This window comes from Rattus norvegicus, chromosome 2, assembly GCF_036323735.1.
Source record: "Rattus norvegicus strain BN/NHsdMcwi chromosome 2, GRCr8, whole genome shotgun sequence".
Classification (NCBI taxonomy): Eukaryota; Metazoa; Chordata; class Mammalia; order Rodentia; family Muridae; genus Rattus; species Rattus norvegicus.
The window spans coordinates 198,520,272-198,536,616 of record NC_086020.1 but is presented as its reverse complement, the minus strand read 5'-3'; the positions used below and the strand labels follow the sequence as shown (position 1 = coordinate 198,536,616).

Below are 16,345 nucleotides of genomic sequence, written 5' to 3'. Positions count from 1 at the left end.
CCAAAACTTGGTTTCATTTTAGGCAAAGAGATGCAATATGGCTTGATGGGTGAGGTATTCAAAGATAAAGGATTAATATTTCATTTCCAGTGAGAATGGGGATGGGGGTGAAGGCAGGTTTTGGTCTCTTTTGTGGGGAAGAAATATTATCAGCTGAGAAGAAAGGTGGGTGATTAAGGTGCTTTCTGGGCCTTAGCCCAGAAGGGGGGCTAAGGGGGGAAAAAGGGGGAAAAGGAAAAGAAAAAGAAAGAAAAGAAAAAGAAAGATAGATATGAGAAACCTCCCTATGCCAAGGCTTCAGTAGCAGCTTTTCCAGCGGCGAAAATATTCATTAGAAAAAGAAGAAATGATGGATTGAGTCAGGATCCGGCCAGGATTTTGGGAAGAGGCGGCGCGGTTTATCGATTGTAGTTCCCAGGAGGAGAGAGATGGATCAGCAGAGACACTGCAAACAGCAGCAGCCTCGGGGCCACCCTAGTTCTGGGCTGGTTCTGGTTCTGGTCTTCTGTCATACTGACAGGTGATCTTGGCAAGCTCAGCCAGGTCCTTCCAAACCTAGACAACAGTACTCCAAACCTCCGTTCTGCTTCAAGGCAGCGTGGGTTTCCCACAGAGGAACAGTACAAGAGCTGTGGCCCTCCCCCACTCCAAGCCCTGTGTCCTTCAGCACGTCCTGCACACTCCCTCCCCTTGCCCTTCTGATTCACTGCGCCCACCTCCCTGCACCTACCCTATTCGATCTACAGGGGTGCAGAGGCGCTTCGTGGCCGCCAGCCCAGGAAGGGGCGCCAGCCAGCTGGCGAATGCACGGCTTTAGGGGATATCTTGGGCAGAGAGAGGTTTGGGGCTCGGGTATGCGCAGTAAGTTTGGAAGAGTGAACTGGTGGATGTGTACGGAGGGGTTGAAAGAGGATATCCCGAGGCTTTGATCTCTCTTTCCCCGCTTGCGATTGTGCATTTCGGAAGGGATCCCTCGGCTAGCTCCGTAAGCATCACCACCCCTCCGCAACTACACTTCCCAGAAAGCTGTGTGAGAGTGAGGAGGTAGTGGCAGGAGACACGAGCTGCGCTTGCGCATAGAGTGAACTGGAAAGGTAGGGGGAGAGGGAGGCGTGCCCCCGGTCCGAGGGTGGGGGGAGGGGGCCGCGCGGCGGCGGCGCCGGGGCGGGCGCGCGTCCGCGGCGGTGATGGCGGTGCGTGAACGCGCGGTGGCAGCAATGGCCGCTCTGGAGCGGCGAGTGCCGAGTCTCGATGACTTCGCGGGACAGAGCTGGAGCTCGTGGGTGGAGCGGGCCGACCTGCCTGCGGCAGACGGTGAGTACAGACACATTAGAATCCGGGGACCCCATCACTATCTCCCCTCCCCCCCGGGGCCCCCTCCAGCTGAGGGGAGCCGCCGACTAGAGCCGCCGTCCGGCTCCCCGGCCCCCCAAACAAAGGACCCGCCGGGTCCTAGTGCCCGCCTGCTCAGCCACATTCGCGCCTCCGGGTCCTAGCGCCGGCGCATCGCTTGCAGCCCACCCTGCCCACCTCTGTCTCTGCGGGTGCCCAGTACCTGCCCCCACTTTAGTTGCCTTTATCTTTCTTCTCGTGAGCCGGCATCCAGCTTTTTTCGGTTCTGCACCTGCCCCGGCTCTACCCATCTGCAACAGTCCTCTCCACGTGTTTCCCACGCACCCCACTTCTGTGACCCCCCCTCCCCACCCACTTGATTCTTCGCCTTTTGCCCCGCACCTTAGCTTCTTTCAACGGCTTCCCTGTCTCCTCAGTATTCCTGAACCCCCGCCCCCTCTGCTTTTAGTTCATCCATCCTCCATCCATCCATCCTCCTGACCTCCCTCCATCAGTCCATCCATACATGACTCCAAGCCTCCATCCTTTCCTGGGCCTCTTGCCCTGCCCCTTGGCTCTCTCCCTTGACCCCTATTTTCTGTAGGCCCTTGAGTGCCTTTGGTGAGCAGGCCTGCAACCCCTTCTGATCTTTGTCTCCTGGGCCCCAGGGAGCACCTGGCCTCGTGGCCTTTTGGGGTGACAACCAGCATCACACCCCTGAAGAAGTTTGCAAGTGAGAAGAGGTGGAGGAGATCTCGTGGAGCAGTCTCTAATGCCACTTGTTCTCCTTTAAGACATCTGACTTCCAGCCCTGTTCTGTCATTCCCTACACATTCAAGGGACTTAAAAGAGTGGGAGCTGCCCCTTATCTTTTGCATGTCTAACCCACTACCACTTAATGTCTGGGTATTACGATTACCAATAATCTCCTCGTCCTAGAAAGGGGCCACTCTGTTAGTGAGCATTAGAGAGTCAACCTCGATGGGAGTACAGGCCACCCTTGGACTACCCCCCCATGCTGAGTGGGCTGAGATGGGGCCCTCATCAGGGTCTAGGTGCACTGAGAACCGGAAATGGGACTCAGATTTGGTGACTCAGAATTGATCCCCATCCCCATCCCGAGGGACAGGGAGGGGGCTTAGAGGAGGGGGGTAATGAGTGAGGTAGGGGGATGGGGAAAGAGCTGCTTTGCACAGCTAAGATGTTTTTGTCATTAACCCAGAAACTGAGGTACAAGGGCAACCCCTGGACAAAGCCCCCCCAAGAAGGGGAGGGGCTTGCGTAGCTGATCAAGGAGACTTTGAAGATGCCAAAGGGTCCAAAGACAGCAGTTTCTCTACTCTATGGCCATCCTATCAGTGCAGGACCTGAGAAGCTGAGTGTAACTTTGATGATACTATGGTAACTTGGGTGGAGCAAACTGAGTTTATGGGGGTGGGGATCTGGGAGGGTATTTGTCTGGGATGCCACAGAGTAGTAGAAAGGACCCATGTAAGCAGTCTCAAAAGGGACCTGTAGAAAAATTTTAGAACCATTTCCCTTTTAAATGGGGGAAGCAAGGCCCAGAAAAGAGACATTTACCCATAGTCACCCATCTAGTCAGCAGTGGAACTCTGTACTGTGCCTGGGAGTGAAGGGTCATTGTGTTCCTTAATGGGGTCATCTCATCTCAGAGGGGCACATGAAGGGAACATAGGCACTTGTGAATGACCCATTGAAAGTGTCTCCAGGAATTCCAAGTGCGTGTCGGGGAATGTGGGCTTCATACCATTGGGCTGCAGGCCCTGCTGGGTTCTGGAAATCGGGTGGGCCCTCTCAACTGTGCTTCTCCTCCAGGGGCTGAACTAGAGGAAAGTAGCAAAAACACGAAGAAGCTGGACGCCATGACCCTCATTAAAGAAGGTGGGAGTCAACACACAGAGGGCTGGGACTCGGGAAATTGAACCACCTTTCCCTCTTCCACTGGAGGAAGTAGCTTGAAGCAGAAGTGGGACTGCTGGGGGAAGCCTCCTTTTGATAGGTCTGAGTCAGTCAGTTTGTCCTGGCTCCTGGGACCTGTTGTTGGAGATCCTAATCCTATGTGGTTGGTGCCCACTCACATGAAAGCCCGTACACTTTGGGTCTGGTTACATTGGACTGTGGAGGTGGGAGCATTCAGTAGAACTGTCAGTGAGAAGGCAGAGTACCTTCTAAGTGGTGGGGTGAGAGTGTTCCTTGACCTAGGGAAAATCCAGAACTCTACCCAAGAGTGATGAAGGATTCTGTCGTTGCAGACATGTCCATCTTCGGGCACTGCCCTGCCCATGATGACTTCTATTTGGTTGTATGTAACCACTGCAGCCAGGTGGTGAAGCCTCAAGCCTTCCAGAAACATTGCGGTGAGGGCCCCCTAGGGAGGTGATGGGACAGAATGGTGGAACATGGAACTCTTTGGACAGTGTCAGTCGGGAGGTCATGTGGGCTAAGGGACGACAGTGCTGGGGACAGCTTGAGTGTTGGAGGTGTCAGGATTATTGTTTGAACAAGCTTCTGGCATCAAGTAGAATTAAGAGGCTCAAGAAGTTTGTTCTAGAATTTTGACTCTTGAAAGGCTCAATCTTAAATGGGAAGGAGAGAAGCTCACAGCCCAAGCCTTAGGGATTCAGGTTCTGTAAAAAGAATCGGGGTGGGGGGGCTGGTTAGGAGATGGGAAGGAGGCAGCCAATACCACTCATCTCAGTTACTCTCTCCACCTCCTGGTGACAGAAAGAAGACATGGGCCCCTCAGCAAGCTTTATGCCCGGGCCCCACCCCCACCTCCAGCCCCTGCCAGCTCTCAGAAATGCCATGTAGTGAATGGGCAGGGCCCAGCTTGTAGAGCCCCAGGTTCCACCAAAACCTCCTCCAGGGAGAAGGGCCAGGGGTCCCGGAGCCGTGGCCATCAGCCTCCTGAGAAGACCCAGAAGGACAGCCTCTGGTAAGAAGGAGCAAGAAACCCCCAAAGACTAGCCCTGACCCTGACTCAAGATAGGGTTGACACTTAGCCCTGGCTGCAGGATACTGCTCACAGCAAGAAACAGCTAACCCCATCTGCAGCTCCTTTCCATATATTCCAGGGAACATGGGCTCCCCTTTTTTCCACGCCTCTCTTGGAGTCCACCCAAGCTCCAGAGCTAGGGAGGAGATGGCTCTGGGCTAGAGTCCAGACCCCAGTCCTAGCTTCCCCACCTCCCAGCCCATACCCTCTCTCCACGTGTAGCCTTTTCGTGCCTGTGGTGAATCTGGAGAAGATGTCCAGTCTCCCGAAGCCTGATGGACATGGAATCAGGGTGGCCCCACCCTCTGCTTTCCTCAGTCAGCCAGGAGGCCTCCCCAAGGACTCCCCTGGAAAAGTTCCCACGGCCCCCTCTCCTAAAGAACCTCCTGGCAGAGAGAACATGGAGCTAATCCCTGGTGAGGGTACCAGTCACCGGGCCGAAGGCAGCCCCCCGGAGAAGGAGCCCAGTGGAGCCAGGCTTCCTCCTAAAACCCACCGAAAGATGGCTCGTGAGTAGTTATGAACATGGGGCTCAGAAAGGCAGAGTGGAGACCTCACTAGGCTTCTCTGTTCTTGGGTCAGGAGGAGTGAACCCGTCCAGGTCTGACCATTACAGCTTGGAGGGTGTGGACGCCCCATTACCTCCTGTCCTGCTTGTTCCCAGGAAGCTTACTGGTCCAGGTGTCTGAGGTAGTCTGAGAGAGCCAAGTCTAAGCCAGCGGAGTCATTCGTTCTTGCCTTGAGCTATCGATCATTCCCTCCTTCCTCACATCCCACAGCTGGTTTTCCTGGCATTTCAGATATGGGTAGCTGCTTTTGCTTCTTTGTACGGGCTGCCCTGCTCTGGGCTTCCAGTCCCCCAAAAGTGTCTGGGCCAGGGATGGGGCTGAGTTGGCTTAAAGCCAGCAGGTAGAACTGAGGGCAAGACTCTTCTGCCTTAGTCCTACTGCTTCTTGGGCCCTTGGCAGGAAGAGGCCAGATTCTTCCTTGGCTCCTTCCCCAAAATGGACTTGAGAGTCATTGGAATCTTTTTCCCCCACAGGAAAAGAGTTCGACCTCAACAGGCAGTGCGGGGTCATAAATCCAGAGACCAAGAAGATCTGTACACGCCTATTGACTTGCAAGGTAACCCTATCCTTCTGCATGATGATGGGGGGAGGTTCAGCATAGACATGGAACCCTGGAAAGGGGAGTTCAGAAGTTACTATAAACGCAGCTCAAAGGATGGAGCTAGGCAACCATCAAGGAAGGAGAGAAGAGGCTAGTTGTAGTGGGCACAGGCTAGGAGCAGTAGACAGGACAGGGAATACCTTACAGATGCCCTTACCCAGAACAGAGTTTTGGTCCCTCGAGAGAGTAAAATGAACACACAAACACCCTTCATCCACAACACATTCTCTGTGTGTCAAAGAAGACAAATCCCTTTCCCCCTGCTCAGATCACACCTCCTCCCTACTACTCTGCTCTGCTGTGTTCTAGATCCATTCGGTGCACCAGCGCAGGGAGGTCCCAGGCAGGGCCAAGGACTTTGATGTGCTAGTGGCTGAACTGAAGGCCAGCTCCCGAAAAGGAGAGTCTCCCAAGGAGAAGAGCCCAGCACGCAAAGAGCCAGCTCTGGAACGCCCCTCCCAGGAGCCTCCCACTGCAGTCCAGGGTGCGGCTGCAGTAGCTGCCCCCAACAACACCTTCTCTTCTCTGTCTAAGCAGACCTATCCATACTGCACACTTCCCAGGTATGTACAGAAGATTAAGTCTACCTAACATGGGGACAATCAGCCCCTAAGGTACCAGGGAGCCCTGGAGACAGGCCCAGGGAATGTCCTGACTGTGTACTCACTTCCCCTAACCACCCAAGCACGCTGCAGCCCTCCAGCCTCCATGAGGTGTGCCAGATGCAGTACCTGGGATGTGAACGTCTTTCTCCGCTTCTCTGTGGGTTAGCACCTATTGGAAAGCTAAACGGGCCAGAGTCCTGAGTGCAGCCACTGTGAAGTCATCCACTGGCCCCTTTGTGTGCTGCCCTGGGCTATGGGAAAGCCTACTCACATGCACTTCTGCCTATAATGCTAGGGGTAGGCATGGAACACAGGCTCAGCGCCCAGATAGGCTCACTGGAGTAAGTGACGAAGAGAGCTGACTTAGGCTGACCAGTGCTGGGCATAGTTAACCTGGAAAGATTTTCTGGAGGAAGCAAACCTGAAGCAGATTTTCTGCCTAAGGAGACAAGGCCTAGGAAGGGGCTGGAGAGAGACTCCCTGGGAGGCTGTGGCCCTTGCTTCTGCCTCTTACTCTGTGAACTATGTTGTACTTTCCTGTTCCCCCTTCCCATTCATCTGAGTACCCAGAAGGGTATGTCTGCCCTTGCTGTTTGAGCTTGGACACCCTGCCACCTACCCTACATCATTCAAATTATCCTTATGTCTCTGTTGGCCCTGCCAGGTCCCGTGCCTCCTCTGAGAGTGAAGTGGATGATGAAGGTCTCTGTGGTGGTGATGGGGATCCAGGCCTATTCCCCTTCCCTTTGCCCCGGGGTGGGGCCCAGGCCTCCAGTGAGGAAAGTGAGGAAGAGGGGACATCTGATGACCTCCACCTTTCCCCTGACTGCCATTACGCAACTCGGCCCCCTAGGCCACAGGCAGTAAGGAGACAGGACAGGGAACTTGGGTGGAGGGTGGCCAAGTCTGTATCTCAGGCCTCCCCAACCACATTCTTTCCTTCTGCCTCCAGTTTTGCACATTTGGAAGCCGACTGGTGAGCCCAGGATGCTACGTGTTTAGCCGCCGGCTGGACCGGTTTTGCTCAGCACTCAGCTCCATGCTGGAACGGCATCTCAGCTCACACATGTGGAAGTGAGTTTCAGGGACTCAGAACTTCCTTCCTCAGGCTTGAGTGTACTCGGGCTTCAGAAACTCTAGTCTGGTATACTTTGGTGTGGCCGGAAGGGACGAGACTGAATAGTGTGGAGAGGGCATGAGTGGGTGATGTGGGTGAGTCTAGATGCTTACCCATCTCTTCCAGTACCTTCTAGGTAAAGTAGGAAAGGGAGTGCCCAAACTGAGACCAAAACTCAGATTGTTAATGGGTCTACATGCTAGTTGTATACCTTGTACTGATATAATGACCATTCCTTCTCTTGTACCTTCCTCAGCTTAGTTCCAGTGTCTCCCAGCAGGGGGCAGCAGTCTGGGGCTTTTCTGGCCACTTGAAGGTGTAGAGACTGGTGTATATTAGGGAAGCCCTGGTGTTTGCTCAGTATCACAGTGGAGCTCTCTCTTTGCCACAGGAAGATCCCACCAGCGGCTGAGCCTCCATCCCATCTTGTCAGCCCATCCTTATCTGATCCCCTGAGTCCATCCTCTATGGGCAGCTGCCCCCGACTTCCAGGCCCACCTCCCCGGCCTGCCTGCCCAGCCTCTGTTCCTCCCATCAAGGACAGCCTTGTCCCTAGCTATCCTGCAGGTTCCCCCAGTGTAGCAGCTGCCTGTAGCCAGGCAGAGTGCATGGGCGGTAGCCAGGCTATTACCTCACCGCTGCCTGCCAACACTCCATCTCCGTCCTTCAGCAAGCTGCCACCTTCCAAGGCCAGCAAGTCATCCAAAGGCAAGGAGGGGGTGGAGATGGAGGCCCCTTCTCGAAAGCGGAAGTTATCCCCCGGCCCTACCACTTTCAAACGGACCTGCATCCTGGAGCCTGCTGGAAAAGGCAAACCCTCTAGCTGTCGGGGTCTCTCAACCAAGACTAAAACAGCCCTGAACTTGGGGCTTAATGGAACAGTGGGGCCACGAATGAAACGAGCAGGTCCCCTGGACTGTCGGGGTTCCCCTCATTCATCCCCCATACCAGTCAAGGCTTCTCAGCTAGAAAACCGGGGAGTGGCTGGACACCCAACTAAGGTCCTGCCAACCAACTGTCTCTCCGAGGAGGAGGTAGCCAAGAAGCGGAAGAACCTGGCTACTTACTGCCGGCCAGTCAAGGCCAAGCACTGTCAGGCTGGTGTCCCTCCTGATGGGACCTGCTCTGTGCGCCGCAAGAAGCCAGGTCCAGCCCTGCCCTTTGAGGAGAAGTGCTCTACACTGAAGGTACCAGTCCAGCTTCCTGAAGAACATGGGCAGAGAGGGTTTGGGAGGGGCTGAGGCTGGGGAGCACAATACGTACATGACATGGAGAAGGTGCTAAGGATGGTTCCAGAGGGGAATAAAGGGGAACCTGAGGGAGCTCCTGGGCTTCCTACTTTGGAGAGAGGTTGGTCAGTTCATTCCAGGGTGACCCCAGCTTTTTCCCGAGGGACCTTCCCTATGCCCAGTCTTCTTCTTTGGGAGTAGGACATGCTGTCCCACCCTTCTTTAGGCGTAGGACATGCTGTCCCATGCTACCTTTGCTATCGCTTTAATGGAAGGACCACTTCTTTCTGAATTGGCTGTGACCTTCCCTCTATCCTCACAGGAAAGGGTCTTTGGGTCCCAGCATGCAGAGTAGCTGGGTGGGCGGCCGCTCTAGTTCTCTGGTTCTTCCACTGGCATTAGGACACTGAAAAGCAAGTACACAATTTAAGGTCCACAGAGTCATTTCAGATTACAGCAGGTTCTCCAGGTTCTAGAAAAGCTTGCAGTTAGGTGTATTTACCTTCTCTGTTGAAGCCTGCTTTGATCTATCTCTGTGACCTCTGTAAGGAGGGACTTCTGGGAGGTGAGGCAGGGTAATATTCTTCTGGTTTAGGCACGGATTACATGTATGCCAACTCTCCGGGCACCGAGAAGGGAGACCTGATAGTTCCTGAGGGGCCTGCTTGTGTGTGTATAGGTGTGTGCATGTGTGTCCTCCAGCTTCACAGCCCAGTCCACCTCTGTTAGGCTGGCCTCCCTTTTCCCTCGCTCAGTTGTATTTATTAGGCCAGCTGAAGGAACCCGAGGGTTAGCCCAGATGTCAATGGGAAGGATAACAGGTAGGCCCCTAGCCTGACCCTGTCTCTTACCTCTTGTCTCCCTGCAGTCAAAAGCTCATTAACGAGAAAGTGCCTGCCCACTGCAACGGAGCCGTCAGCACCTCCTCCCCTCCAGATCTGGGCCCCAGGCTGCTGCCGCTTTTTATAACTTTATATTATTTTTTTTAAGAAAAAAAAAAAACCTCTTTAAAATACCTCAAGACTGTCTCCCTGTTCTGTTGCTGCTAAGAAAATATAAAGAAACAGAAACATAGAAAAGGATGAAAAGTGGTGTAGCCTAATGAGTGTCCTTCCTCTCCGCAGCCCCACCCAGAGAGGCTGGGGTGATAGGCAGTACACACCCCAGCACACACACTGCACAGAAACCTGGAGCTGGTGTCCCTGGGAATCTTCTGCAGAGAGAGGACGATAAGGCCTCATCCTCATCCTCACTGAGTGAGCAAGGTGCCCCAGAGGCCTAAGAGAGACAATTATGGTTCCACTGGGAAAGAACGGAGAGAGGGAGGGGACTCACACTTGTGACGCCATCCTTGGGTTTTTGTCCTGAGGGCTTGTGGGAGTTAGCTTATGGCCCCTTTCTGGTTTCCTAGCAACTCTGGGCTTCCATCCCTCCATAAATGGCTGTTCTTGCCCTTCCTGTTTCTGGAACACGCCTTAGTTTCTCAACCGTGCAGAGGTTGAGCTTGGTGATTGCTGCTCTAGAGGTGCTGAACAGCTTTTTCCCGTTTTTTTTTTTTTTTTTTAAGATTATGGTGTCTGTGTGTCTGTGAGTGGGTATGTGCATGTGATGCCCGCAGAGGCAAAAAGTGTGGGATCCCCCTGAAGCTAGTTACAGTCAGAGGTCAGCCCCCTGATGGGAGTGTTCAGGCCCTGGGCAAGAGGGATATGCACTCTTAACCACTGAGCCATCTCCCCAGCCCCTGGACAGCTGTTCTTGTCTCTTCTGTGAGTTCGCCCTGAAGAATGGGGTACAGCTGCTCTCAGATAGTACTCTTTAGGCTGGACCATACCCTTTTGGAGGTAATAATGTGGCAGAACTTGGGTTGTGGGAGGCTCTGGTTCCTCTGGATCAAACTGCAGCTATTGTGGTGGGAGCAAAGACTGAAAGTGTCCAAAGTCTTTGGAATATTTTGAAGGGGGCAGCATTGGAGAGAGGGAATAGGTGGGGGTGGAGTGGGAACTGAATTGGTAAATAGGGATGAGATTACTTCTTTTGGTCCTCATACCTGAATTCATCAGGTTAGATCACTAGGTTTTGGCTTTGGCTTTTCATTTTTGTTAACACAGGGAGGAATCTTGTCTCTTGAACAAGCCAGAAATGTCTGGGGAGTGAGCAGCCCAGGGAATCCAGTACTTCTAGAAAACTGCTCAAAACACTGGTTTCACGCTCTTGGGTCAGCGAACCAAGTGTGTGATTTGGGGTTTCGTTGGAATCAGTTGCTACGGATGTAATTTTCACAGGCCTCTTGAAATACCCTTGTAGACACAAAGATAGAATGAAGGTGGGTTGGGAGCTCGATTAGGTCAGTGGAGGTTTCCGGGAGCCGCCCTTTGGGGACGAGGCGCTTCCCCCCCACTCTACAGAGGGCGCTGTGGGCACCTCCGCCACACGGGTCCGCAGCATCCCTGGGGAGGAGCCTCTCCTGTAGCCGCCGCCGCCTCCGCGATCGCAAACCCGGAAGAAGCCTCCGGTAGCTGTACTGTGCCGGCCGGCCTGGCACTGCCATGCATTCCATGGAGGTAGGTCTGGTTCCCGCTCCATCGAGGGAACCGAGACTGACCCGCTGGCTGCGGAGAGGCAGTGGGATCTTGGCGCACCTGATAGCTTTGGGCTTCACCATCTTTCTGACAGTGCTGTCCCGGCCCGGAACCAGTGAGTGTGCGAGGCGAGGTGGGGCGGGGCCATAGAACGGGGCGGAGCTTAGGCGCTGGAGGGGCTGCTTTGGGCGCACTGGGAGACGCGCTAAACCCGGACCCTCAGCTGAGGAAGGGCGGGTCCTGGAGTGGTTGTAAAGGCGTAGTAGGCGGGGCCCCGAAGTCCTGGGAGGGTGGGGCTTGAAAAGACAGAGCTGATACTTCCTTAGAAGGAGGCCCCACGTGGAAAAGCGTTACCGGGGTCCTGGGTAGTCTACTGTACTCTAGGACTGGGCTGACAGCAGATGCAGACCCCAGGCCAAAGTGGTGTAAGGGCCCCTTGGTCCCTGTCCCTTTGCCGTGAGTTCCCGATTCTTGCTTAGGCTTAAGATGGTATGCTGACGTTTCACTTGTGGCCAGGTTTTTGCAGTTCACAAATCACGGGACAGTATCAGTGAGTGGTGCACGGGACAGTATCAGTGGTGCCCAGCCATCTGCCTTTTCTCTTTGATTCTTACTTAGGTCTTTTCTCCTGGCACCCTGTGTTCATGGCCTTGGCGGTGAGTTTGGATATACTTAGCTTAACCATGGGGAGGCATTCAGTTTTTCAGCCTAAGGATCAGACAGATGGGCATAAAGAGGGCTTCCTCTTTCCCTTAAATCTACAGGACTGGGGAAGGTGGAGTAAAGTGTCAGGTGGCTGAGAAGGTGAGGGAGGGGGCCCAAAAGATTTCTCCTTTAGTGCCTAAAAGGAAGAATCAAGAGGGATGTTATCAAGGCCTTGCCCTCAGAATAAAGTTTAGAAAGTTCAGTGTTTGCTATTCTGTGGTTCAGAAACGATGTGTGTGAGGCTGCAAGCCTTTTAGCTTCCCCATGTTTTTCTGGATGTGTGAGAAGACCTCCTTTTCTTCAGGCTCCATGCAGACTGGAGGCTCACTGGCCTTTTCCTGTGATTACAGTTCTGTCTCTGCATGGCTGAAGCGATCCTACTCTTCTCACCTGAGCACTCCCTGTTTTTCTTCTGCTCTCGAAAGACCCGGATTCGACTCCACTGGGCAGGGCAGACCATGGCCATCCTCTGTGCTGCCGTAGGCTTGGGCTTCATCATTTCCAGCAAGATCCGAAGTGAGCTGTCCCATCTGGTGTCCTGGCACAGCTGGATGGGAGCCCTGACACTGTTGGCCACTGGAGGACAGGCACTGTGTGGGCTGGGCCTCCTCTGTCCACGAGCAGCCCGGGTCTCAAGGGTGGCTCGCCTCAAGCTCTACCATATGACATGTGGCCTGGTTGTCTACCTGATGGCTACAGTAACGGTGCTCTTGGGCATGTACTCAGTGTGGTTCCAGGCTCAGATCAAAGGTGCAGCCTGGTACCTGTGCCTGGTACTACCATTGTACCCAGCCCTGGTGATTATGCACCAGATCTCCAGCTCCTACTTGCCAAGGAAGAAAGTGGATATATGAATGCCTCCAAACTCTGAATCTAGGTGGGATGCTTGCCTTGGATTTCAAGGATCTTGGTGATCTTCACGGGACCCACTTCAGAAGTAGATGCATTTTTGCACTTCATGGCTGAGCCACATCGTGCAGAAACCCTAGCTGCTGTTGTTTGAGGCATGATCCAGTGGGCTCAAATAGGGAAATGTCCTACTGTGTGCACGTGAAGGTTATGGAGAACCTGAAGCCTCACTCTTGATGAGAGACAGAAGTATTAGGTGGTGGTGGTGGTGGTGGTGGTGGTGGTGGCAGTGGCGGTGGTGGCGATTTCTTGCTTGTGTGCCTGATGAAGAGTTCTTTTAAATTATGAATGGCAGCCACAGACACTGGGGTCCCTGTCGAGAAAGCAGTGCTATGGAGAGCCCATGATCTCTTAGGCAGTGTACGATCAACCTTAGACAAGTTCCACGTGACAGGACCTCAGTTTTTGCATCAGAAAGTCCCTTATCTTTAACATTGGTGTCTGACAGATTGATGTCAATGATATCCTCTTAGCTCTGGACCATGTGGGCAGCTTAGGGTGTAATTCTTTCATCCACTCTCCCTTTACTCCCTGGAAGGACCCTTCAGAAATCATGCTGACTTGGCTCCTGAACCAAGAAACAAGGACCACGAACTGTGGAAGAAGGAACCCAGGTGAGGGTCTCCTGGACAGTAAGGCAGTAAAGGCACTAAAGTCACTTTAAAGCTCTCTGGAGGAACTGAAGGCATTGGCCTCACCAAGCTCTTTACTCTCGGGCTCCTTAGCTGAGCTAAGACCTCTCTTCTGGCTACCTCTGGGTATCTCCTGACATTCATTCTCAGGGCAGAGTGGCCCTGGGCATCTTACACTTTGCCCTTAGGGCTTAAAGAGTGTTTTCTCAGCACATCACTCCGTGGAACTATTCTGAAGCTTTTAGAACAAAATAAAAACCAAAGGAGTTGGCACCTCTCGACCTAAGGAAAACTGTCTCTCCCTGTTGCCCTTCTTTCCTTGTTGTTTAAGCTTTCCTTAGTTGTATTCTCCTGCCAGCCAGGCCTAAGAGTGGGATGATGTTGATACCAAGTGTGCTCTCTTCCCCACTGATATACCTCCTTGACCCAACTGAATTCTCCAGAGCACCCTGGTTGTGAGGGTAGATGTCAAACTGGTTAGCTGTGGTCAGTCTACAAGATGGGCCCTCTGGATCCTAATAAGGACTGAAGACTGCTGAGCCAGAAAAGGGGTCCATGCAGCTTTCTACCTGGGAGACAGCCAATCAAACACTCTGGGAGGCCTACAGGATAGGGGCTGGAGCAGTAGTTCAAGAGATAAGGTGTCTGTTACATATGTCAGATCCTCTGAACATTTAAGGCCTCTTCTTCAAGTGGCTCAGAAACAAGGCAGGTGGAACTCAGTAGTACAGGAATGGGGAGTATGGAGCAGAAGAATTCTCTCAGTGGACCTTACCAGGCTTTCCTCAGAGAGCTAGCATAACTCATAAGCTCTTTAAATACAGCCTGCTGAACGGAGCCCCTGCAGTGCAGAGGGGAACAGTTCTTGTCCTTTTCAAGGCCCCTCTCCCTCTGACGCTATCCAATGTGCTGTGAACTTGGAGGGAACGCTTACCCGGCCACCTGAAAGAGACTCTCACTAGGGTCACTTTGATAAACAGCACCCAGCTCCTTCCCTCATTAAGGCCAGTGATGGGGGCTCCCTTGGGTGGGCCAGGTAAGGTTCAGCAGCTTGTTCTCAGAGCACAGAGGCAACGCCGGAATGCCGGAGCCTGCCTGAGGTGTTGCCTCCTCCCAGGTGGTGCGGGGGCTGGTGGGCGGGCAGGCAGGCGTGCTGACAGCCGGCAGTTTGCGTGGGCTGTGCCATCTGATGTCTATTCCCAGCCCCGGGAGGAAGGGGAGTCATTTATATTCTGCAGGAAGAAGGGACCCAGCTGTCGCTTCCTCTGACCAGTGGGCCTGGAGGGCATCGGTGCAGAGCAGAGAGGAAGGTACAGGTAGTGGTGGTTCCTGCTTAGGGATCTGACCATAGAGTAGGGGGCAGGGCACCGTCAGGAGCCTTTTCCTGTTAGGCCAGATTGGGGGCGGGGCTTCCCTCCCTCCTGTCTTTCCACTCTTCCATCACCACCTGCCCTCGCATCCTAGGGCAGCAGCTGGACAGCCATTAGTCGTCAGTGCCAGGGTACTCTTCCTCCAGCTGGGCTCTGTGGCTGCGGGCGGGCTGCATATGCCTCCAGGCTGTATGCTCCCTTTCCCCACACCTGCCCCCCTTTGTATCTTCTAGTGTCCGAATACAACCTGGGCAGATGGCTTTCCTTTGACCATGTTCCTTGACTAGGGAAACCCAGTAGTCAGCCTGGTTTGCTTTTTCAAGGGGACACTCAAGATTTAAAAAAAAAATCGCCCATCATTTGCACAAATTTCCATACCATGCTAAGTTCTGATTCCATATTTGATTGTGTTCCAAGCTTGATTATATTCAGACTCAACCTTGAGGGCATTAGAAAGATAGTTTTGTATCAAACGCAAATGGTACTGGGCACACTGTCTGGAGTCCTCTTGGGAGCCCCTTTGTTCCTGTATCCTCCCACTGGGGTTGGGGTGGCAGTGAATGAATGACAGGAGCTCTGCATCTGAGAACTCTTGCTTCCCTCTCTGGCTGTCATCCCATCCAAGATAGGCCACCATCAGTTGCCAGCTTGTTCTTGCTCTCCCCTTCAAGGCAGGCCGCCCTTTGTCCATGACACTGGCCTGCCCCATCTCTTAGTGTCCCCACCTTTCCACTCCCATGCATGGCTGCTATGGGTCTTGTTTTTTAAACCTCACTGTGGGAGATCCAGGCATCCTCCCTGAGCCAGCTGGCTGCTGTGCCGAGGCCTGTTCAGAGTTAATAATAATCATTAGTTGAATGGTGCTGGGGCCTTTCAGCTCCAGATCTCTAAGCACTTGCAGGCTGAGTCAGCCAGCCTTCACCTTCCCCCTCTTCCTGGGCTTTGGAGTGTAACAGCATGGGAAGGCACTGTGGGAGAGGAGGGAATCGGGATTCTTGCTGCCTGGCTATGCCAGAGGCTTTTCTCCTCTGAGAGTAAGCAGTCAGGCCAAGATATACAGAGAATACGGTGTGTATTCTCAGCTGAGACGGTCATGGCTGTGGTCACTGATAACCCCAAGCCTCTAGTGCTCCCTCGTACTTGCCTTGGCTTCTGGGGGGCACTTCACCCGAATGCCCTTAAGCAAGTCTTTTTTTTTTTTTTTGGAGCTGGGGACCGAACCCAGGTCCTTGCGCTTGCTAGTCAAGAGCTCTACCACTGAGCTAAATCCCCAACCCCCTTAAGCAAGTCTTGAGAGCAGGAGTTTCTGGTATCCCCACAATGCCCTGGTCTGTGACTGGCACAGAGAACCTGTGTGCCCTGAACCGGAAGGTGTGTCAGCCTGGGAATGCGGCTTTATGAGTGTCTCAGCTCCTAACACTGGGTGGCAGAGGCAAACTATTTGCTTCTCATCTTACCTCACAGGGATGCTGTGGGATTCCACAAGAGAACAACATTCAAAGCATTAAACAAAGGGAAAACAGATGCTATATTCTGTCCTTTTCTCTCCCTGAGTCTGGCTCTGGGCTTTATGCTTCCTAGGGAGGCAATAAACCATGGGAAATGCTGAGGAGAACCAGTCTCAGACGGGCTTTGGGAGCCATATCACGGTCACAGTTCTTACTTCTGGATACAAGGTCAC

The 16,345-nt window shown here is 53.4% G+C and overlaps 2 protein-coding genes across 7 annotated transcripts; both read left to right on the top strand.

The window, feature by feature from the left end:
• Window positions 1-717: 717 nt before the first annotated feature.
• Atxn7l2 (ataxin 7-like 2) lies at window positions 718-9,551 on the top strand. 6 transcript variants are annotated; one of them, XM_063281920.1, is made up of 12 exons: window positions 718-861; window positions 967-1,314; window positions 3,169-3,234; window positions 3,606-3,710; window positions 4,078-4,288; window positions 4,571-4,857; window positions 5,391-5,473; window positions 5,828-6,081; window positions 6,788-6,986; window positions 7,076-7,197; window positions 7,911-8,427; window positions 9,338-9,490. In XM_063281920.1, the coding sequence occupies exons 2-12, from the start codon at window positions 1,188-1,190 to the stop codon at window positions 9,350-9,352; spliced, it is 1,986 nt and encodes a 661-aa protein (XP_063137990.1). In that variant the 5' UTR covers window positions 718-861; window positions 967-1,187; the 3' UTR covers window positions 9,353-9,490. The 6 variants fall into 6 exon arrangements, with proteins under 6 accessions (XP_063137990.1, XP_063137989.1, NP_001385675.1 ...); XM_063281919.1 differs by having other exon boundaries at window positions 720-861; window positions 7,632-8,427; NM_001398746.1 differs by lacking the exon at window positions 718-861 and adding an exon at window positions 2,555-2,733 and having other exon boundaries at window positions 1,132-1,314; window positions 7,632-8,427; window positions 9,338-9,551.
• A 1,394-nt stretch (window positions 9,552-10,945) lies between these two features.
• Window positions 10,946-13,586, top strand: Cyb561d1 (cytochrome b561 family, member D1). The gene is made up of 3 exons (NM_001277236.1): window positions 10,946-11,163; window positions 11,667-11,704; window positions 12,104-13,586. The coding sequence occupies exons 1-3, from the start codon at window positions 11,016-11,018 to the stop codon at window positions 12,605-12,607; spliced, it is 690 nt and encodes a 229-aa protein (NP_001264165.1). The 5' UTR covers window positions 10,946-11,015; the 3' UTR covers window positions 12,608-13,586.
• The last annotated feature ends 2,759 nt before the right edge of the window (window positions 13,587-16,345 follow it).

Bases quoted from the DNA above. Each gene is read 5' to 3' on its own strand.
- Atxn7l2 (NM_001398744.1), top strand. From the start codon at position 1,188: ATGGCGGTGCGTGAACGCGCGGTGGCAGCAATGGCCGCTCTGGAGCGG. The intron at 4,858-5,390 runs GTGAGTAGTTAT...TTTCCCCCACAG, and splicing joins AACCCACCGAAAGATGGCTC to GAAAAGAGTTCGACCTCAAC. The intron at 7,198-7,631 runs GTGAGTTTCAGG...TCTTTGCCACAG, and splicing joins CTCAGCTCACACATGTGGAA to GAAGATCCCACCAGCGGCTG.
- Cyb561d1 (NM_001277236.1), top strand. From the start codon at position 11,016: ATGCATTCCATGGAGGTAGGTCTGGTTCCCGCTCCATCGAGGGAACCG. The intron at 11,164-11,666 runs GTGAGTGTGCGA...ATTCTTACTTAG, and splicing joins GCTGTCCCGGCCCGGAACCA to GTCTTTTCTCCTGGCACCCT. The intron at 11,705-12,103 runs GTGAGTTTGGAT...CTGTGATTACAG, and splicing joins CTGTGTTCATGGCCTTGGCG to TTCTGTCTCTGCATGGCTGA.